The 23,025-nt window shown below is 45.2% G+C and overlaps 1 protein-coding gene across 1 annotated transcript; it reads right to left on the minus strand.

The window, feature by feature from the left end:
* Positions 1-343: 343 nt before the first annotated feature.
* Positions 344-20,051, minus strand: RNF125 (ring finger protein 125). The gene is made up of 6 exons (XM_066579640.1): positions 19,884-20,051; positions 8,781-8,934; positions 6,607-6,701; positions 5,374-5,473; positions 4,112-4,216; positions 344-2,020 (listed from the first exon to the last, which is right to left on the minus strand). The coding sequence occupies exons 1-6, from the start codon at positions 20,003-20,005 to the stop codon at positions 1,934-1,936; spliced, it is 663 nt and encodes a 220-aa protein (XP_066435737.1). The 5' UTR covers positions 20,006-20,051; the 3' UTR covers positions 344-1,933.
* Between the last annotated feature and the right edge of the window lie 2,974 nt (positions 20,052-23,025).

Consider the following 23,025-nt stretch of genomic DNA (forward strand, 5'->3'; position numbering starts at 1 on the left):
CATTACAAAACTAAACCTAAACAAAACTACTCATACATAAATGAATCTTCATAAAAGGGAATCTCTCATGACTTTTGAGCCCCATAAACTACATTATGGGACTCAAAAGTTAGGGAATGGGAAAGGGGGTGTGTGTGTGTGTGTGTGTGTGTGATGTTTTATCGTCTCCCCCCCCCCCCGTTCCTGAACGGTATTCCTCCCCAAAGTCAACGCACGCACACAGCATGACTTAACAGCCTGCTGTGTACACTTGTTCTCCCATAGAGATGAATGGGGATGCACACACCCCACGGGCTGAGAAGAGTCATGCTGTGCACGCACAGGGACTTTGGGGGGGGGGGGGCGCGGCACAGTGCATGTTACCATTTTGAAATTTTTCTTGCAATGGACTAGCTGGTGGAGGGGTCTTACAATGAATGGCTTGAGTATGGTATGACCATATTTTTATTTTATGCCAGTTGATTATATTTTGTGATGAGGTATGAAGCAGCCAGCAGAAAGACAGGATTGTTTTGACTTTTTCTATCACTCACATTCACCCTTTATTTTTATTGTAACAGGACAATATATTTAGTCAGACTGTGACCATGCTTAAAATTCTTAAAAAGGCAGCAATAGTTCTATTACTGTGAAATCCTGTAATGCGGCCTGATGTATTCCAATATTCTAGGAAATGCTCTATTAGATAAAACCCTAAAATTCTGGACATTCTTGCTGGCTTTAGTTTTCACTATCCAGTACTTACCTTGTGCCACTACATGGACTTCTTCCATCCTGTTCCATCCACTTGCTGTAACAGCCATACTGTTTATCCACTTTCTCCTGCCAGCTTATTGTCTGTTTTAGGCCGCCTGCACACGACCGGGTCTGATTCCGCATGTGGGATCCCGCAGCAGAATCCGACCCTGCGGCCGGCGTGTGACCCCTGCATACCTGTTCGGATTCTTCTATTCTGTACTGCGGATGTGCCAGCTGGCGCACATGCGCAGCAGAAGATAATGTTGTGCCATCACTAAGCGATGACGCGAAACCCACAACCTTTCCGCAATGATGATTGCAAAAGGGCCATGGGTCGGACGGCTTCCACTGACTTCAATGGAAGCTGTCCGCATGGAATCTGACTTCAAATAGAGCATGCTGAGATTTTTCCCGCATGAGCGGAAAAAAATAAAAAATATCATAATTGATTTCCACTTGTGGGCAGGAAAAAACAGCTTTTCCATAGCATGGTATGGAAGGAATTTGCTGCAGAATCCGGAGGCGGACACCCGCTAAGGGCTGCGCAATGCAAATCCAGCCGTGTGCAGGCAGCCTAACTCATATTACATGTTAGCAAGTGTCAGTTTGCTAGTTTACACATTATGAGGGGCTAACAGGACACTGATGCACAAATTCAACAGATAACCAAAGTATTACTCCAACTGTGGCTCTTCAGATGTTGTGCAACTATAGGGGCTCTCACATATGACCATATTGTAATTGCGAATTACCCGCATGCATAATACGCTGTTTAAGCGGCCAAAGACTTGCATTGTGTGGCTCAGCATGAAGCATCTTAGCATGTATTAAGCAGGTATACAGGCCAAGATAGTTCATGGGATTGGCGGCCTGCAGCCAAGCATTGCGTACTTGCTGCATACGTGTATCCAGTGGGGGGCATGCAGCAAATTACGGCTGTCTGAGCCCAGCCTAAGGCTCATCACACCAAACCAGCCAAGGATACTTCAAGTTCCTCAACACCTGGAGAGCTACATTCACCTACCTCTACTGTAAAGCACCAGCCATATAAACAGTTCCAGAAGGGCAAGAAATAGTCTGTTCAGAATTCAGTCATCAGGACTACATATAATACATCGTTTCTTCCATTAACCACAAAAATAATCAGCAAGTCTTCTACACGTCATATTGATTATCTGGTCTGTCTTGTCGAGGCTTAAGATCTGTTTGAATGTCTCATGTAGTGTATCAATGAAAGGTCTAGTACTCTTTCAATAAGCGCCTCTTCCACTATATTTATATCCTAAGGATAAAAAAAAAAAAAGGAGAAGCTTGTAATAACAGTTAAAATTATGAAGATTTCACCTGGAATTAATTTTTCCTTTAATTTTAGTTAACATGTGCTATATCAGAAAACATAGTTAATCCAGTTAATCAGCACTTCACCCATTACCAGCTAAGGCTCTGTTCAAATTGAGACATATTCCCAGCATATACACCAAATGTACAGGGGAAAAGCAAGGTATGTGCAAAACGTAAAAGCCAAACGCCTGCAACTGGTTGCCATATGTCACCCATAGGCCAGAATGTTAAGAGTGTATACTGTGCGGTACAAGGTGTGTTTTTATGCAGTAGCCCACTGTATAGAAAGAATATACAGTTTTTTTAAATAAAAAGGACAGGGTGATCATATTTAAACTGGAGGTGTTCAGAGGCCTCTAGTGGAAAAACTATGGGGCAGAAGCCAACAAAAAGTTGGTGTTTATATTCCGTGGTGTATGGGGTTTAGACCTCTCAAGAAAAAAAAAAAAAATTGTACCAAATGTTGCCACCAGGGGAATATTTGCTGATCTTGAAGTGTAAAGGCTCATTTAGACAACGATTATCACTTAAAGTTAGCTCAAAAGCCATCTTTTGAGTGATCATCGTTGCGTATAAATGTGCCCATCTTTCACTTTTTGCTGCCGAATGATGCATTTCAGTTCGGCATGAAATCCATCGTTCAGCAGAACAGCTGATAAGACGGACCGCACACTGTGTTTTGCCCGGGGACCACTGAAAATAGCTGATCACATTGACTCAGCTGTCAGCCAAGTGGCAGAACAAAGGGAATTTGGAGAACAGTGAGTGGTCTGTTCCCTGAATACAGCTCCCGATGGCTCAAATGCTGCTAATTGGTACTAATAGGCATTAGTACCAAGTAGTAGTTTATGCAAAAATGATCGCTCAAAAGCCATTTTTTGAGCAATCATCTTTGTGTCTAAATGCAGCTTAAGATATAGCAACATGTCACAATTAACCCACTGTGGTTTTGGACAGGATTACGCTTATTGTAAGATGGCTCAGTGATCTGTTACCTTGTAAAAGCCTCTAGATACGGTTCGCTGTGTGCTCCTTGCCCACGTACGATGAAGTACCACCTCGCTGATCATAAAGTACAACCAGCATGGCCCGTTCAGGCAATGTGAGGGTCACAGCACTACCGTACCGATCTGAACAGATTGCCAGAGCACCTTTACCAGCTGTATTACATATACCACACCATTAGTGTAGAGTGTCATCATTGGGACCATTGTTGTTATTTTTTTCTTTGAAAGATGCAGACCCCATTCCCTACTCAGTATACACATCAACTTTTATAGAATTTTGCCACCGTTTTTTTTCCCCACTAGAGACCTCAAAACAGCTCTGGTTGGATTATGATCACCCTGTATACCGACGCATACAGCCCCAATGCGGATCAGGACAGACACTCTTGGCCCCTGCTAGGTGAAAGGGGACCTATAGATACATTGGGTGTATGTGCCAGGAGCTTTCCAGGCACATATACCAAATTTGTAGAGGAAAAGTTATGTGAACAGAGCCTTAGACTGCCAAACAAACCTGCCAAATACAGTAATTCCAACATGCGATAAGAGTAAGGGCTCATTCACACGGGCGTATGCGTACAATGCTGTGAGTCTCCCACCGCATTGTACGCATTACAGCCCATACACTCTGTCAGCGGATAACGTGTGCGGCCTCCGATTGGCACTGCTGATGCCCAAAACCTGACGTCACAGACATGCGCAGTGTGATTTTTAAATTCTATTTCTTGAAATTCCCTGCTGTGTTCAGAGCGGTGATGCATATCGAAACACAGCCTATAAGAAATGCATGCGTATGGACAGTTTAATACTCAGCCCATTCAAGGGTTCGGTATAATACGCGGAGAAAGAGCATGCTGCAATTTATTTCTCCTGTGTATGGATATGCAGTGCCTACACGCATTGCCTTCATTCACCGCGTGTTACGCATGAGAAATTCGCATGTGTAATACATGGTGACATAATGTCCGTGTGAATGAGCCCTTAAGCAAGGAGGATCCAAAATGCATATGAATTTTGTTACTCACGATGTAGTTTTCATAGTACATAGAGTGTCTGGCATGAAGATGCTTAAGGAAACTTGAGTCGTAGCTGGAATCTCCTCCTGGCATCAGGTGACAAATTGGACACATCTAAGATGATGGAATTAGTAGTGTTAGCTCATACAAGACTTAATTTACAAAACTTTCTGCTTTAAACCACCCTTCTGATGCGTAGTGTGCACAAATCTGGAGTATAGTCACTTTTGTGGTCCACAGAGCTGTTCACATTAGGAAAATACTGAAGCAAAGATGCATAAATACTTGTGATCAGGTCTCTTCCAGTGTGCATGTAGACGCCTACTGCCCTACAGGGATCTGCAGTATCACATTTTTAAATGTTTTTATTTCTATTTTATTTTTGGGTACACAAAGCATAGAAAGCTGCCACAAATCTGCTAGAAAATTTTGGGACAAATTCTCAGCAAAAGCCCAATTTGCAGAGAGAATCTGCAGCAAAAATTGACAAGTTGAGAATTTAAAAATCTCATCAATTTCCTTAAGAAAAAAATTCTGCAGCACGTGGAGGAGTTCTATTAAAATCTCATCCCCGTGCCTAGTACTGTAGTACACTATGGATTGTCTGCACGCAAATCTGCAGCATCTCCGGTAAGTGCGGACATACCCTCAAAGTGACTGGAAGATGAAGAAACAAGCCAGCATCCTTGCCTGACCATTTACATATCTCTAATAGAATGTGATGTGCAAGAGGACATGGCAAGCAGTCAAGGCTCAGAAGGCCATCACTGATATGGAGCATTTAATAAATGTAATAAAACTCTATAGAGCAGTTTGTGTACGGCATATACATCACTCAGTTCTTTTTTTTTTACTTTACAACACTAAGGGCTAAGGAACAACACGATGCATATAACACTAAGGCTGTTCTATGCTTAACCCTTTCCAATCCAATTTGTATCCTGGTTTTCCTAGGGGGCTTACTCTTTTTCTGCCGTTATACAACAGCACTATCTGCTGGCTAAAGCCAGTACTGCATGAGGTGACACGTTGAATAGGCTCTGACAGCAGAGAAGCTGGCAATATACAGTAAGAGAACCTCGACGGTTGTCTTCCAACATCGGAGCTGTAAAGCCTTAAATCATAATGTCTTCAGAGGTCAGACAATGGATTGGAAAGGGTTAATGTTTTAATATTTAACAATAAAAGCAAAAACTATATTTAGGATATAATTCAGTAATCCACAGCAAAAGAGAATATGTATTTTTATGTTCTAGAATACAATTTCTTACCACTAATCGGCTCTCTGAAGTGTGGTAGGTGAAGCAATGCTGTACAAACTCATCCTCATCTAGTTCTACTGGACAGAAAGGACAAACATACATGTCTTCCCTGAAAAGCAAAAGAACATTGAAAATTAGGCCTAATATATATCTATGTCATTCATATTAAACAAATATCCCCTATCCTATAAGTAAATAGAATTGATCACTTTCCTAAATAGATTACTTTTGTGCATGTGTAAATGTTTCCATCACTCAACATTGGGGCAAACTGAAGGGAGCCAAAACATTGTGCTCTGGCCATAATGTCTCTTTAATGTCCCTAGTGTGTCCAGGATTCAGTACGACAGTGCTGGCATTTGGGAACATAATACATCTGTGATGCCCTACTCTTCTTCAGTGCCGCTATCTCTGCTCAGAGACTGGCGCAGGGAGGTGATATCTATGACTAAATGGCAACTGATTTTAAGGCTACACCTTTGCACTTGATTCCTTTTTTTCGAAATGAAGGCTTTTCCAGAGAGTGGATGAGATAGCTGTGTAGTATTGAGTGGGTGTGGTTACCCTACACAGCCTCTGGAAGAGGAGAGGGGAGGGGGAACTGAGCTTGTGTGTATTCATAAGAGACCCCAGCTGATTAGTGCTGGGAATGCCTGGAGCTAGAAACTTATATAGGAGAGCCTGCAAACCAAGAATGAGGCTTTCTAAATACACGAGAATGAAAACAAAATGCTAAAACCAGATAACTACAACATATTTTTTCGTCAGGAACTTAAGATATGTGTGTATTGATTTTTCATACAGACAGCTCTGTGGCTGGAATATTATAAGGAATTTTATGTGGTGGGAACAATGGAATCAGCATATGCCCTGTGTGACTCTAAAGTGTGCAGTCTGCTGTAAGATATACTAGTTGGAACAAATCATGGGTTTTATTGACATCACTTACATTTGACGGAGAACACAGCGTAAATGTTTGAACTAGGATTTATTATGGTGGGACAGCATACATGTTATTACTGAGACATCTGAATGGCAACTAGCCATTTTTCTAGAGCCCAAATACACTAAGGATACAGTTTCGATAAATATGGTAAATTCGTTACTTTATATATTTTACAGATCCTTTACTTCAGGTTTTTTTACTCTATGAAGGGTCAAGTGAAAGTGCCAAGTTATAGTCAAATTTAAATCTAGGTATATCATACTAAAAATACATCATCAGGTCACGGTGAAACATACCTGCATGGCGTCTTTCCCAACTCTTCTAGAGGTCCATATTTTGTTATATATTGCTGGCACATATTTAGGTGTGCTCTCATTTCACTCAGGCATACCTAAAAGTAAATAGACATATACAAACTAATTATTAGACCAAGAATGATCCAGAACACAGTATGTGAAGGTTGATATGTCAACAAGGCTCTGTTCACACAAGTGGAATTGCGTCAGTTTCTACAAGACCCATACCCTGATCACATCTATATTAGCCAACCATCACTAACATAACTGTGGGTTCTAAGCCATATGGAAAGCACAAAATAGCTTTATTATAGCTTAAGAGGCTAGTCACACAGACGGTCCGTGTGACAAATATCACTGCATGTCCTATTCTTCTCCATTTTCAAGGACGAGAATAGGACACACAATGTGCCGGGTCCGAGGAGATTGAACAGTATACGGACAGGTATCCCAGTGCCGTCCAATGCGAGTTGTGCACGAGTTACAGTCGTGTAAGGCCAGCCTACGGGCAAGTTCACAAGTTACAGATTTTGGTGTGAATCTGCACCAAAATCAGCATTGTTTGGCATGGATTTTGCATGTGGATCTGCACTAGATTTTATCATTTCAATTGAAGGGGTAAAGTCTGCTGCAGACCAGAGTCATAACCCACTCCAACGGTGTGAATTTGAGATGGATTCAAGGACAAATTTTCCACTACGGAAAATTCTCACCAAATCTGCTACATGTGAATGCGCCCAAAAGAGATACTGTGCATGCATCCTTGTATGAAAGGTGTTCAATCAAACAGTTATCACATTAACCCTTTCCAATCCACTAACGTCTAAAGACATTCTGATTGAAGGCTGTACAGTGCCGATGCCGGAAGACGTCCGGCAGGGTATTCTTACTGTATATTACTGGCCACTCTGTTGTCAAGGGCCTCTCCAGCATGACCCATACCGCAGTACTGGCTTTAGCCAGCAGAAGGCGTTATTGTATAATGGCAGAAAGAGAAAGCCCCCTAGGAAACCCTGAATCCAAAATTGGATTGCAAAGGGTTAAGATACTGGGTTACTATGGAAACTACAGAAAGAATTGAAAGATTTGCACCTCTTCCATATGTTGGTCCAACTTCTGGTTTTAGCTTACTGCCGCAAAATACTGTAAAAAATATTGCCACATTAATTGTGTTTTTAGACGGGTGTTTTTCATGACCGATTTCTGTGGGAGATGCACAGAAATCACACATTGAAAAAAAAAAAAGTCTATTTACATGTGAGATTTAAAAAATAATTTTTTTGCAGAAAAATTGCAGCATGTTTTTTTTTTTTCCCCCGGAAGATTTTACTCCAAGAGTCACCCATTATTTCTTATTTAAACAACAAAAGAATGCGGGTGTGATGCGATTTTCTCATTTTTTTTTACCAGTGTTTCAATTGCCATTTTTCAGAAAATCTAAAAGCAATTCTTATTTACAGCAAAAGGCTGAAAATCTTATAATAAATGTTTATGACTAATATTCATAATTCATCCTCAAAATAGTTAATCGATATTAGATCAGTGGGTGTCTAACACTCTCCAACCCTGCACCAGAGCCTTTGTATGCTTAGGGGTAAGCACAGCTCCAGAAACAGTGTAGTGGCCTGAAACTGTATTGCACGTTCAGTCCTATTAACTTCAAAAGGGGCTGAGCTTCAAGTACTCTTCTGAGCCGCTCCTGAGGCTAGGTCTTCAGTATTACAGTCCCAGAAAACCTTTTCAAAAGGGTTGTCCCACTTCTAGCTGTAGGAAGCAAACTGCTCCATATATAACACAGTGGCTTGGGTTGGTACGGCAGGCTTCACTTCAACAGGATTCAGCATGCATTACCAACCTGGCCACTGTATAATGTATGGAGCTGCCTGCTTTCTGCAGCAAAACAGCTAGAAGTTGGACAACCCTATTAAAGAGACTATCACCTGCTTTTAGCCCTATAAGCTAAGTTTATGGGCTGAAAGTAGGTTACCCGCTGAGTCCAGGAAATGTTCCTACTTGCCTCCCCCGTCATCATCCCTGAAAGCCGCTGCTGAAGTGTATTGAGCAGCACTGCCAAGTAGTCCACCCAAACCAGCAGCAGTCATATCTTACATACTAAGGTTTAGCAGGCTGAGCCCCATTTCTTCTGCTCATTCACACTCTTTCTGCTATTTTACCTTTTCTTCACATTCTTCGCAATTCTGGAATACAGTTTTCATCTTCTTAACGATGTCCACTGCGGGCGTCCCTTCGGATGATAGGTGAGTTCGGCAGTAAGGACATGCATAACCATTATTCCTCAGACTAGCTTTGATACAAGTCTGACAAAACCTATAAGGCACAAAGAGAAACAAGAATGGCCATGCTTTGTACGGAATATTTCACCATCATCACTGACCAGCGGACTGCTGTCATTACGTATTCTCTAAACAGTGTGGACAGTAGAAGTAAATGGCTTTACAAGATAGTCATAAAAGCGCATTCCACACTTGAGCTTTTTACCTAAATGACAACCATTATGTTTTGCAGAACTAGAATGCTGCCCCGCTTCCATCTACTTTAGGCTAACTTCACATGGACGAGTGCGATATCAGGATGTGAATCCCGCCCCCACATCGCGCTCCCCTCCATGTGAAGTCCCCAGGGATGCAAGGCATTTTCACGTAAAAACAGCCTTGCATTACTTCGGGGATGCAGGGATCCTCTGCCGCAGCAGTCACCGCCATTGCAGAGGATCACAGAGTTTCTCCTATTACTTTCAATGGGACCGGCAATGCTGCCGCCGGCCCCATTGAGGACAACGGGCAGTGTGATGCAAGAGCACGTTGCAAGACAGAACATGGTGCGATTTGTTTCCTGCATAGCATCGCATTGCCATGTGGGAAACCATTTCTCATGTGTATGACCCCATTCATACACGCAACGCACAAATCTTGCACGATTTTATCGCCCGTGTAAAGGTAGCCTTAGGGCTTATTCACACTTACACATTTGCGCTGCATATTACGCATGCAAAATTTGTGCGTGCAGTACGCAGTGAATAGACGCAATTGATTTCAATAAGTACGGTCACGTGTGGTTTTTTTTTAACATGCATTTTGATTGTGCGAAATAAGATGCAGCATGACCTATTTTTGTGCGTATTACGAATGAAAATAGAACTAAACTTAACTGCCCATTAAAATTAATGGAGCACGCTTGTGTTTGGTTGGGAAACCTTTTGCCTTATTTATGGGCTTACAACACTTTCCTATGGAATGAGCAAGTTTTCCAGTTCTTCATGTGTTACAATGTGACACCAAAATCCTGCACTGAGCAGGGGGTTGGACCCGATGACCCTGGAGGTCCCTTCCAACTCTATCCTTCTATGATTCTAAGATTGTATATTGCTTCTATTGTGTTTTATCACTTGGTTGCTTTTGGTTTCTTTAATCAGTTCCATGGATTTTCAAACAAGGGATAAAATCAGGGCCATCTGCAGGCTGTTCTAGCAGTAAAGGGAGTATTCTTTGTACACAGCAACTACATGATATGGAGCCGAATCTTATGGAAATATAAAGACTTCATTATCTTGGAAAAGATCACATGCAGAAAACTTCAGTTTGGCCTCAAGTCTTTCAGTTCTGTATTTTTTTGCAGTTTCAGTGGCATTAATCACACAAATTCTGCCATCCCAGATCATAGCACTAACTGGGTGCTTCACAATAGCTGTAAGGCAATACTTCTCCAGTTTTCTTCTGCTTCCAGTCTTTATGCCATCACTACCGAGTAGGGAGATTCTGGTTTCCTCACTCCAGATTATTATGTCCCATAGCTCGTCTATCCATTAATAGGAGTTTTAGCCCACTGTAATTTTTTCGTGATTTGAGCGATAAGTGTCTTTTTTCATGGAATTCTAGCACATAGACCTCATTCAGTGCTGAACAGTCCTTACACTCCGTATCATACCACATTGAGACAGGTCACTTTCTATAGACTGCCATCGCTGCCTGCTGTGGTGTACCTTTTCCTGCCTTTACACCATTCTGGTTTTTTAGCCTTAGGCCTCATGTCCACTAGAAAAATACAATCCGCGCGGATTTGCTTTAAATGTTTTTTTGGTTTTTTTTTTAAATGCGGATATCCGCACCTATTGATAGCAATTTGATAGCAATGTGGCCGATCTGCGCGGAATCCGCACTAAAATGGAGCATGCTGCTTTTTTTTCCGCGCGTAAAAACCGCAAATCAATTAAAATGCCATTTACAGGTGCAAAATTCAATTTAATTGACTGCAGATGGCCAATGATATTCCTATGGGCAAAATTTCACCCGCATAATCCGCAATTCAATTTTGCTAGTAGACATGAGGCCTTATACCTCTTCAAAAGTTTCCAAACACTTTCTTTGATGACGTTTCAACTATGTTTTTTCTACTAATTTCATCATAAGGGTAGAATTATTCATGCAAAATTACTATTTTACACCACTTTCTGCATGACCAGTCAACCATTTTCATAGTTTTCAGGGTTTTTCATAATGTTACAAAGTTTTTACAAGCTACAGTACACAACCAAAAATTGCTTATGCCGCTGCATTGAAAAACGTAGCTTTTCTTTTTTTTTTTTACAAACACTTGTGTGAGGGGGCTCCATTCAGTTTCCTCCTCACAGCCGGGGTGCAATAGCCCTGCAGGAGGAGAGTGGAACATCAGAGCCCTGATTGAGAGATCAGTGGAGATCTCAGCAGCACGACCCTTACCAATCCGCACGTCATCCCCCATCCTATGGATAGGGTCTAACTTGCAATATTGGTACAACCTCTTTAGGGGCAACATTTGGGTTTGCATTTTCCTGCCCCATTACGGAAGCAGAAAAAGGACTCCCTGCCTGAACGGATTTAAGCCATGACGGAAGCAAACTGTGCTGTACAGACGCTACTTACTAGAATGGGTTCCGCCCGGCTGTCCAGCATTTTCCTGGATGAAATAGCATAATATACTACTTTGTCTGGGATTTGTGGACAGAATGAAACTTCTATGCAGATGTGAACATGGCCTTACTGACAAGAGGACTAGAAAGTCATCAATAAACTGCATTTCAGGCTGAACATTCCTTTAAAGGAGATGTCCCGAGGCAGCAAGTGGGTCTATACACTTCTGTATGGCCATAATAATGCACTTTGTAATGTACATTGTGCATTAATTATGAGCCATACAGAAGTTATAAAAAGTTTTTTACTTACCTGCTCCGTTGCTAGCGTCCTCGTCTCCATGGTGCCGACTAATTTTTGGCCTCCGATGGCCAAATTAGCCGCGCTTGCGCAGTCCGGGTCTTCAGCAGTCTTCTATGGAGCCGCTCGTGCCAGAGAGCGGCTCCGTGTAGCTCCGCCCCGTCACGTGCCGATTCCAGCCAATCAGGAGGCTGGAATCGGCAGTGGACCGCACAGAAGAGCTGCGGTCCACGAAGACGGAGGATCCCGGCGGCCATCTTCAGCAGGTGAGTATGAAGACGCTGGACCGCCGGGATTCAGGTACGCGCTGTGCGGGTGGTTTTTTTAACCCCTGCATCGGGGTTGTCTCGCGCCGAACGGGGGGGGGGGGTTAAAAAAAAAAAAACCCGTTTCGGCGCGGGACATCTCCTTTAAGTGTATCCTGTATACCCATCCCAATACTAAGGCAGGGGCCTGAGAAAGAGGTCTCCAACACCAACTTGTTACATAGTTGGATGACACAAGGCTTTCCTCATCCGTGTAAAGTACGTAAGAGCACTCTGGTGACTACCCAGCCAGCACAGCCAAGCCTTCAGTACTGACCTGATCTGCTACCTGACAAATCCAATCATTCGACCCTTCCCACAAGCAGGACATGCCCTCATGAAGGCTCTTGGACATACAGGACCAGGGTGAGATCATCTTGGGTACAAGCCAGGAAACACAGGGAATATCAAAAACACATGTGAAGTTCAAAGGGGCAGAAGTTTCCAACCTGTAGTAATTGTCCTGCTACTGAAAACTTCCCCAAAATGACTGCGCAAAATGTTGAAGGCCATAAATTGTTAATAGGCAGTCTATAGCCAAAACAAGACAAATGTCTGAGGCCTTCAATGTGTCACTTCACATTATAGTAGACTAGTAGGGGGGCTTTATATGCTTTGGTCATGTGGATGACTTGACCTTTCAAATCTATCATTTCTAAAGGCAATTATGATAGTCACAGCATGTAAGCCTTTCAAGGCAACTAATTTAGCCAGTCAAAATGATTGCACAAGACCTACTAGATCCCACTAGGATTGCACAAGACCTACTAGATCCCACTAGGATTGCACAAGACCTACTAGATCCCACTAGGATTGCACAAGACCTACTAGATCCCACTAGGATTGCACAAGACCTACTAGATCCCACTAGGATTGCACATGTGCAGGTTTGCAGGATTTATTCCAAAATTTAGAATGTAAGATCAGCAAATCTGTGTGAATTCAGCTGCTTGCTGGTTCTGTCAATTAAAAATGGTGACGCTTTGCAAAACTAAAATTTCGCCATGTATATTTTATCACAACTGCCATTTTGGTTTCATTAAAAAAAAAAGTAAAACTGAGGGTGCCGTAACACAAGTGTATTCTCTGCAGGCTTTCCGCAGCAGAAAATCCATGCTGTGAACATAGATAGCCTTCAACATCTGCTATTTATACACGTTTGAATCGGGCAAGTGAGCTAAGGGACCGGTCACACAGAACGGAGTTGTCCACAGCCCAGATGCAGATTTTGTTGCGCTTTTAATCCTTGAATGGTTGAGTTGGAAGGGTCCCCCAGGGTCATCGGGTCCAGCCCCCTGCTCAGTGCAGGATCACCAAATCATCCCACACATATGCCTGTCCAGCCTCTGTTTGAACCCTTCCATTGAAGAACTCACCACCTCCAGTGGTAACCTGTTCCACTCATTGATCACCCTCGTTGTCAGATTGGATATTAAAAAAAAACCTGTTTTCTCCCTTTTCGTTTCATCCCATTGCTTCTAGTCTTTCCTTGTACAAATGAGAATAGGGCTGATCCCTCTGCACTGTGACAGCCCTTCAGATATTTGTAGACAGCTAATAAGTCTCCTCTCAGACTTCTTTTTTGCAATCTAAACATTCCCAGATCCTTTAACCGTTCTTCATAGGAATAATTGCAGAATGCGTTCTGCGTAACGTCTTACGGAATCTATTTTGTTTTACTCCAAAGACTAAGTGCGGAATTAATCTCCTTTTTGTTAGAAATCAGCAACACATCCCGAATTCCACAGCAAAAAACTTTTCCGCTGCAGAATTTAAGCTTGTGGGTTTGAGGTAAAGATGTGAATTTTGTACAGGTACGAAATTCAAGCCCCATAGGCATTGTGATGCAGAAATGCCCACGCAGACTAATTCCGTCCCAGTCTCCAAGAGCCTGTCCGACTGGTCCACTTCACTGAAAAAAGCACTTGTCCAAACAAGATTGGAGATAAAAATAAGAGCCATGTTTGCTTAATATCCTAATGGACAACCAAATAAACAGAATCTTGGCTGAAAGCATCAGTCACATTACTAAACAAACCTGCAAACAACAAATCAAAGTCCGACCTGACTGCAAAGGAAATGACACAAGGGACTTGGGATGGGTCTAAAGAGTACATGAAAAAGAAATCCCTAATGCTTCATGTACACGGGACGGCTGTCGGCTAAGCGAATGCATGAGCGCTGCCGTCACCGCTAGTGGTTAGCGCTTGTGCAGAGCGTTTAGACAGGCAGATCACTGTTGGGTTCTCGCAGGTTTCTTGCTCAGCGTTCTATGTGAAGCGGGGAGCGTTTACACGCAGCAAGAAGTGAGCGAACGAGCAATGATTTTTATGTTGGTAGAAAGTAAGCGTCAAACTAAAAGTAAACGAATAGTAAACGACGGCTTTGTAGTTAGACACCATAGTCACACCCTTTTGTTCAAACAAATTTTGCGCAATAAATAACCCTATTACACGGGACAACTGCACAAGCGCTGACCTCACCGCTAAGGTAGTTAGCGCTCGTGCAGAGCGTTTACACTGAGACTTCACCACTTGATCGCGGACTTCGCCTATGTTTAGCGTTGAGCGTTTACACGGAACAAGCCTGTGATCCAGTGATGTTTTCTCTGCTGACTGAAAGTTAGTGATAAAAGTTTGTGAGCGACTAGTGGGCAATAATCGTCCGTGTAAATTCACATTCATTCTAGCACTTTCACGTTAAGGCTTTCAAAAATACATCGGGGGCAGAGCGAGTCCATAATGCTGGATCCTGGCAGCGGAGGAGAGGCAGGTATACCTCCGTTTACTATTTTACTACATGTGGCCCTATTGAAGGGATGTAGTCTGGTAAGCAGACAACACCTTTAAAGAAATTAAACTGATTTTTACATTTTCTAGTTCCCATGTGGGACTTGAACTAGAGATGAACTGACAGCTTCTACAACATAGTATAATACTTCAGTATGGATGGCTTACTAGGCTGACATCCATGGCAGGTCTGAGAGCCTTCACTGCCACGACAATCCATTGGCACTCCACCATCGTGGATAGGGTATGTTAAAATCCATCATATTCAAGCCTTCCTTTTCAGAGAGCTACAGTTGAAGGGCGTTGTGGAAGGGTCCACGGACATCAGATCATCGACCAATCCCACTGCGGCCATGGTTTATATATCAGCAGGTGCTAATACGGTTTGGGGGCGCTATAGCATTGCATGTATTATGCTGCAAAGCAGTCTTGAATGCAAATAATTTTATTCTCCATCAATCAACCACGAAAAGCACCACTAGCATCTCCCCGTACCGGACTGGCACCCCGCTCACTTGTTTTCAGGGCCAGTACTACTGGTGACCAATTCTTAGGCTAGATCAATGACACCCCCGCAAATAAGCTGGGAAGAAGCTGAGCGAGCGCCAGAAAAAAGGAAGAATTGATGAGGAGCTCAAGCATTGTAAAATCGTCCAAAAATCTGAGCAGCTGCTTTAAACAATACAGAATAGAACTTTTTATCTAGATATACAGTAGGAAGATATAGATAGAAAGGAGGTGCAGACATTGCAATCACACCTGGGTCCTGGTGTCCAAGAGGACCTCTGATCCGTGTAACAGGACACTAAGTGGGACAGGATACTTAGACTGCCTGTCTGTCCACAGGCGTTGCGATATCCTGCGGCAGATCACCGCCACGGGAGCAGGAGCTGGCTGACATGCTTACCACGGAGAATCGCGGCAATTCGCAGCATGCTGCGAGCAGATTATCGCTATGATTCTCCGCTCGTGGACAGGGGGGCTGCGCTTTCCATAGCAACACTATGGAAAGCGTTTACTGCGTTCCCCGTGGCCGGGTTATAGCCGCGAGGAACGCAGTGAAAATTCGCCCCTGGACAGGAGCCCTAAGGGGCTTAGAAACAAATGTATCTAGGTCTAAAAGCTTCAAGTGATGGAGGAGGGACACTAAGTTACACCTTTATTTCTCTCCAATGAGTTGTATATTCCCATAGTAAAGCAGGCCAAGAAGACGGCAGTAAACAGATGAGCCCCATCGTTCTTTGTGCATTGTTATTCCAGCGGTAGTCACGTCTCTGGCATCATCCTTAGTCAGGCCGCTCTCCCACTCCCATTGTATTTTTTCAGGAAGCGGCTTGTGTTTTTGCTCATATGATGTCATTTCCTTGAATTGACAGAAAAGCTTCTGTCCGATAGTGAACTAGAGTACAATGAATACTGTACAAGCCATTTGCAACTTGAGCCCTATAGAACATGTCAGCGAGACAAGACATGGCAGCTGGCTTACAGGAAAGTTCCTGCTTACCTTTGTCTAATATACACAAGCTTTGATGAACATACAAAGTGCAAGAGAATATCCACACCAGGCCTGGGGTGGGGACAGATATACGCATCTATCTCAGCAGATGCCGGCTAGAATTCTGCCTAGATGGATTTGCATGAAACATAAGGAGCCGCCTTACATCTGAGCCGTACAGTTGTAATGGGGCACCTACAGAGCCATACTGTACCTGCATAGCACCCCATTCTATACATTTAGAGGGGGGTTGCAATTCATAGCTGAGATGGGAACCAATGTAAGGGCTACTGGCCAGCTGGCTGCAGCTGACATGAAGAGGCGAGCGCCAATCCTGTAGTTCTCACTAAAGTGAATGGGGGCTATAGAAAGGGTGTAGAACAGCATGCTACACTGTTTCTTTAAGTCCTTGAGTTAAAGCGGCTGTCAGGATACATGGGAGGGTCGGAGCGGAAGCACTGCTTAGACTCGTGTAGCGGCCGCCGGTCGTTATGCTAAGCGCAGTTCTCATTGAAATCAATGGGAATAGTAGTTGTAGGTGAAGCTCCTACCACTTTCAATTAGAGCTGCGGTTGCAATTACAACCGCTGCACAGGGTCGGAGTAGTGCTTTCACTCCGACCCTGGTGTATCTGGGTCTAGTTCTCCTATGGAAAGTGTTTCACGCGAGCTCCGCCGGTGATTTATCGCTGCGGATCTCGTTATGACATCTCGCCCGTGGACAGGCAGCCTTAAGGAAACAGCGTAGAATATTCTGTGCTACACAGTTTCCATGAATCCCATTTACTTCAATGAGAGCTCTAGAAACAGTGCTTGGCTCTGTCCAACAGGTAGTCACCACAGAGCACCAGGCTGTCCCCCCTCGGCCATGAAAAGCTGAGATGGGGATACAAGTTGTATGGCCACCCTTAAGGCTCTCTTACACAAGACAAATATCGCGCTCCCGCGGGGTTTTGAATGCCACATCATTCAGTGTAAACAGCAGCTGTTCAGTACTGCTTATAGTGAATGGAGAGAGCGGGGAGAGAACTATCCTCCAGCCTCCCTGCCGGCCGGCGCCGTCAGCGATCCTCGATCTTGTGCAGCGCGCACATCACAGGGGCGAGTGTCTGGCATCGTTTGCCCGACACTCGTTATATGTAAAAGGTCCCTCAGGGTCTCCTCAATCAATTAGGCTGGTCTCACACAATGATTTGAATTGCAGATTTTGCACTTGCCGTCTGCGCAAAAATGTAGGCATTGAAAGGCATGTATTTTTGATTATTTCCTTCACACTCACGGATACGAATTGCGTATTCTGAGAACGTAAAAAAATTGCAGCATGCTCTATTTTACTGCGGAAGTCACAGCCACAGCCTACATTGAAGTCAATGACGGAGTCCAACCCACAGCCCATATGCAATCAACATTGCGTATGGGCACCAGGTACCCGTGTCATCGCCAAGCGCCGGCACGGGAAGTACAAAGGAAGAATAAAAACTGTACTGCGCATGACCGCCTGCGAGCTTCTGCGGTCATCCACAATACAGGTTAATGCCGTACGCAGGGCACAGGCCGGGCTAACAGCCGGTATCAGTGTTTGCCTCCCGCATGCAGAATCCGACCTGTTCGTGTGAGGCCGGCCCTAGACCGCAGATGATAAAGACTTCCCAACTTGAATCAAACTTAACTGTCTGATTCCACTGTTCTCGAAATGAGGAGAGACCTCTGCTGAGCCGCCTGGCCTCCTGCCTCTAGAGGCACCAACTCTTAGGGGCCACTTACACAGGACCATTAGCGCTCAAGATTCCTTCAAACGAAATTGAGCGATAATCGTTCAGTGTTAATGCAAGAAGAAAAAAAAAAGCTCATCAGTCGTTCACTTCTCGTTACCGCCGACTACGTCAACATAAAAATAAAGAAATAATCGCTGGGTCGCGGGATTCTCGCTGAGTGAGAAGCCCACAATCCAGCGGTGAACTCCGCCTGTATAAACGCTCTGCACAAGCGCCAAAACCTTAGCGGTGAGGTCAGCGCTCATGCAGTCGTCCCGTCTAAATGGGACATTAGCGGTCTGAGTCTAGGCCATTAACGCTTGTGTGCCTTTGGCCATACAGTGACCAACCTTCCAACAAGTTAGTAAGTACCCAGGCTGATGGAATGTGGCATTGGTCTGCAGCCAGCCCTACAGATATTGTACATCAGGAGACCCCAAACACCTTTGATTGCGGTGACGCCTTAAAAGCCAACATTAACCTGATGTTTGGGGATGTTGGGTGCTGTGATCACTTTAAAACAGATTACTTGTTATTGTGCAGCACAAAGTGATCCCGGAGATCAGGAAGTAATCCGCTGGCCTGCGCTGTTAGAACTATGTGTAAGCCAACAGAACAAAGAACAATGTGCGATATTCTCGGGGAATGTAGGTCAGAGCCGGGACCATCACCCTCCATACTGCAGACCAATGAGCCCCGCTGTGCGCTGCCAAGAGGTCAGTGTAGCTTGGCATCGCCATGAGCGCAGAACGTGCCATGTTGGGATATGAATTTAAGACTGGATCCTAGTCTGTTAGGACAATGAATGCAGCGGCACTTACCCATCCTCATCACCAGCGGTCCAGCGCTGCAGCTGGGCTACATCACCTGGTCAGGTTCTGTCCTACTGGCATCATGGCTCCCGGCATCCGAGTGGTGATGTCAGTGGTACAGCGGCTGACTGCTACTGCCTGATTGGCTACAGTGGTCAGTGGGTAGCTGTTCCTAAACAAAGACCACGAGGCTACCATGGTGGATTGCTGGAGGACAGGATGGGCAAGTACTATGAAGTTAGTTTTAGGATTAAAAGACTCATAACTCGCCCAAAGCCTGACCTGTTAGTCTAGGTCAGATCTCCGCAGCGCATTTCCAGTACAAGCCATGTGCAAAAGTTTTAAAGACCGACTTCCACAACGAATCTGCTGTGTTTTTGGAAAAAACGCGGCACGTTCTAAACCCGCAGAATGTAATTATGCAGCGAATTTCACCCCCTTGAAAAGTAAGGGTTAAAATACACAGAAGATCTACTACAAAAAACGCCGCTTTTGCGCTGCTAAACACAAGCAGGGGATGCGCAAAGGCGGCCTTATAAATGGCGCACGCTACATAGGGGCCGATACACTCCGGTTCTGCCATATTGTATTCTGCAAACAGTCCAGGGGGGCCACAAACATACTTTAGGGTGACACTCACACATCTTATGTTTTTTTTAACTCCTTCAGTCCCGCTAGAGCGGGCGTAGAAGGGAGCCAGTGGCAATGCAGCGCTCCTATTGTTGTGCAGGTGTTGCTACAATGTTGCAGCCGATGCCTCCCATGTATGTAGCGGTTGCATGCAGGCGTGTGACATCCACCACCAGCCACTCCAACAGACCAGCGTGCCGACTTACCTGCAGCGCTCCTACCATGCAGGACCCAGTGGGAGTTGTAGTCCCACCGAGCCCCTTGTCCCCATCCCCCCAGGACTTACACATGGCCGCAGCGGGTCCTCGTCGGCCGGCTGAGCACCTCCAGGCACACGGCGCAGTCGTAGCTCTGGTTGGGGTCCTCGGGAGCCTTGCTGTCTCGGTCGCTGCTCAGTATGGAGCCCATGTCTGCGGGGACAGCGCGAGCTGCAGAGAGCTGGATCCTTTGTGCGGGACACGTGAACGCCGACCAATCAGCTGCGGCGGGGATTGTTGGGCAGCAGCATGTGCTCGGCGGAGCGGCCGGGTACAGTGTCAGGTCACGTGACCTCAGCTGCGGGCGGAGCGCAGGATACTGTATACCGCCGTGCAGTGTGTACAGCACTGGGCTCACCGCCGGCACGGCTGTCCTCAGCTCCTCTGCACAAAAGCCGCAAAAGTTCTCACCTCTCGGAGTTTTTTTTAAATTGTATTTAGTAAAAATATTTTTTGGCTATTTTATTGTAGGCATGGATGTATAATATATATTTTTGGGAGTTGCAGTAGTTTTTAGGGGGCATCACTAATAATCCAGATTCTCAGCTTGATGGAATAGACGCACGTCGGTCAGAAATTCTTTTGCGCTGGTCAAGAATCTCCTTACGGAAACAAACAATCGCTAATAAAAATTTAAAAAAAAAATCTTGTTATTTGTATAGCACCACCTTATTCCGCAGGGCTTTCAAGTAATTTATTTATTAACCCCCACCAAGCTGGGTACTTGTTTTATGGACCTTGGAAGGATGAGTCAACCTTGAGCAGGGATTGAACTCACAACCCTCAGGTCATGAGTGAGAGTTTAGAGACCCAACTGTTGGGCAAATGAGCATAAGGGATGCTCAGGCCCAAGAGCCATCCCATGGAAGTGCTTAGGGCTCCTACCCACTTGTGCTTTTTCAATGCTGCGATATCGCTGCGTTTTTTTATAACAGGACAAAACGAAACTATTGATTTCAATGGTTTCGTTTTGATTAGCGGTATTCTCGCCCAATAATAGTACGGGCGAGAAAAGACGCGACTTGCCCTATCTTTTCCGCGAGTAGTTAGTACTAGTTAATAGGGTGGGATCTATCCTCCCACTATTTTTTTCAAACTCACGTGCTGTGGTGCAGAGTTAGAAAAAAAACTATTGCGAAACTATGCTCCGTAGCAGCGAGCGCAGTTGCACATACTGCCATGTGAAGCCACCCTAAGGCCTAGTGCCCACGGCTGTGACGGGCTCCGCAAGCGGAATACCGCAGCGGAGCCCGTCATGGCGCCCCCCCCCGAGACCCCATACTTACCTCTGGATCCACCGCCCGACGTCCCGCATGACGCTTCGGAGCGCATTACATGCCGACAGTGTCATGTGACACGCCCACAGCGTCACATGACGCACCGCCCGCATTATATAACGCGGCTGGCGGTAGGCAGGGAAGCGGTTTCACGCTATCTTCCGCTGTGCTTACAGCGGAAGATAGCGTGACGGACGGCTTCCATTGACTGCTGCGGGTGAGTACGTGTTATTTCACAGTGCGGAATTCCACACCGTGAGCATTGCGCTATTAGGTTCAATAGAAGTGCCGTCCCGTCCCACCTCCTCCCATTGATGGCTATAGACAAGGGGCAGGGAGAGGGTAGGAGCTTACCTCCGCCCCTTGTCCACAGCCAGCAATGGGAGGAGACGGGACGGCACTAAGCTCCGCCCCCTCCCATTGCAGAGAGCCAGTGGGGAGGAGAGGACAGGTGAGCCTGCACGTGGGGGAGGAGAGCAGAGGGAGGGTGTTTAGCAGCCACGCTGCTAAACTCCCTCCCACCTATGGCCGCAGCTATGGGCTCCCATAGGAGCCCATGCAGCGGCTGACGTATTCCGGCCCAAAAGATAGTTCCAGGACTATCTTTTGGGACCGACATAAAAATGCCCAGTGCTATATTGGGCTGGCCAGGCACTTTTACGTCTCAGGAATATGGCCATGTGATTTGATGCATCCAATGCATCAGATCACAGCGTATATCGGCCGGCCGTGAAAACGGCGGCCGATATACGCTCACGTGAAAGAAGCCTAAATATGAGCCAAGGACTGAAAAATGAACGAAAATTGTACATTTCTCGATTCTCATTTTTCGTTCAGCTTCTGCAAGACTAAGGCCTCGCTCACACAGGTGTTTGCAGTAAGCGCAGTGTTTTTCAAAGCTGCATTTACTGCGATTTCAGCAGCACTGGTATGCGTTAAGCCAGCGTTTTCAGCACAGCTAAGAGCACAGTCAAGGAAGCTGGAAAAAAAACAAAAACTCACCTAGTGGGCGCCGTCCGCCGTCCCAGCAGGCTTCCAGGCACTTGTCTCTTGCTGGTAATGGAGTTTCAAGACCACACCTCCAACAAAAAAATTTGCTTTGATTGGCTAAGCTGCGAGTCATTCATTCATTCAATGGCTGTGATAGGTGCATCCAACGCTTGCTGTGATTGGCGCTGGATTAGCCAATCAGAGCAATCTCTTGCTGGAGGCGGGGTCTTCAACCCCAATCACTAGCAAAAGATTCTCTGACAAGTGCCCACAGCCCCGGATAGCAACGCCAGGGACATGGACAGTGCCAGCGAGGAGAGTATAACTTCTTCTGCTTTTAGCGCTGCCCAAAGCGCGGCACCAAGTTGTTCCGCGCTTTCAACAGCACTGCTAACACAGCCCATTTATTTTAATGGGTGACGCAGGGCTGAAAATGGCCAAAGATAGAGCATGTATCGCTGTCAGAGCACAGCATTGAAGCTTGAGTGAACAGCCCCATTGAAATGCATAGGAGCCTTGTACAGCGTTCAGGGCAGCACTGAAAAGGCAGTGCTAAAGGCTGTAAAAAAACGTCTGCGGGAGGAAGGCCTAAAGATCGTTGCATTGTTCACTTGTCGCTCTGTTTAAACAGCGCTCAGTCAGTGTTTCACATAGGAATTATGTAAAGAAGGGAGATAGAACAATACCTCTGCAGCGCCACCTACTGGGTGGCAGCATTCCTTCAAATCTATCTATAACTCTTTATACAAAACTTAAAGGGTTCTGTCATTAGAAAAAAATCAATATTTACCTATTCCTTCCCAGGCAGTCTTCTTACCGCATTTTCTCCTCCTTGATCTTCTCCTGTCTCCTGCAGTCCCTCCGGGTCACCTCACCTCCAGCCAACCGGATCCTCTTCTTTCTG

Source organism: Eleutherodactylus coqui, chromosome 9, assembly GCF_035609145.1.
Source record: "Eleutherodactylus coqui strain aEleCoq1 chromosome 9, aEleCoq1.hap1, whole genome shotgun sequence".
Classification (NCBI taxonomy): domain Eukaryota; kingdom Metazoa; phylum Chordata; class Amphibia; order Anura; family Eleutherodactylidae; genus Eleutherodactylus; species Eleutherodactylus coqui.

Excerpts from the sequence above, each read along its gene's own strand:
- RNF125 (XM_066579640.1), bottom strand. The coding sequence starts at position 20,005 with ATGGGCTCCATACTGAGCAGCGACCGAGACAGCAAGGCTCCCGAGGAC. Across the intron at positions 6,702-8,780 it reads GCGAAGAATGTGAAGAAAAG|GTATGCCTGAGTGAAATGAG; the intron begins GTAAAATAGCAG and ends ATTTACTTTTAG. Across the intron at positions 4,217-5,373 it reads CTTCAGAGAGCCGATTAGTG|ATGTGTCCAATTTGTCACCT; the intron begins GTAAGAAATTGT and ends CCATCATCTTAG.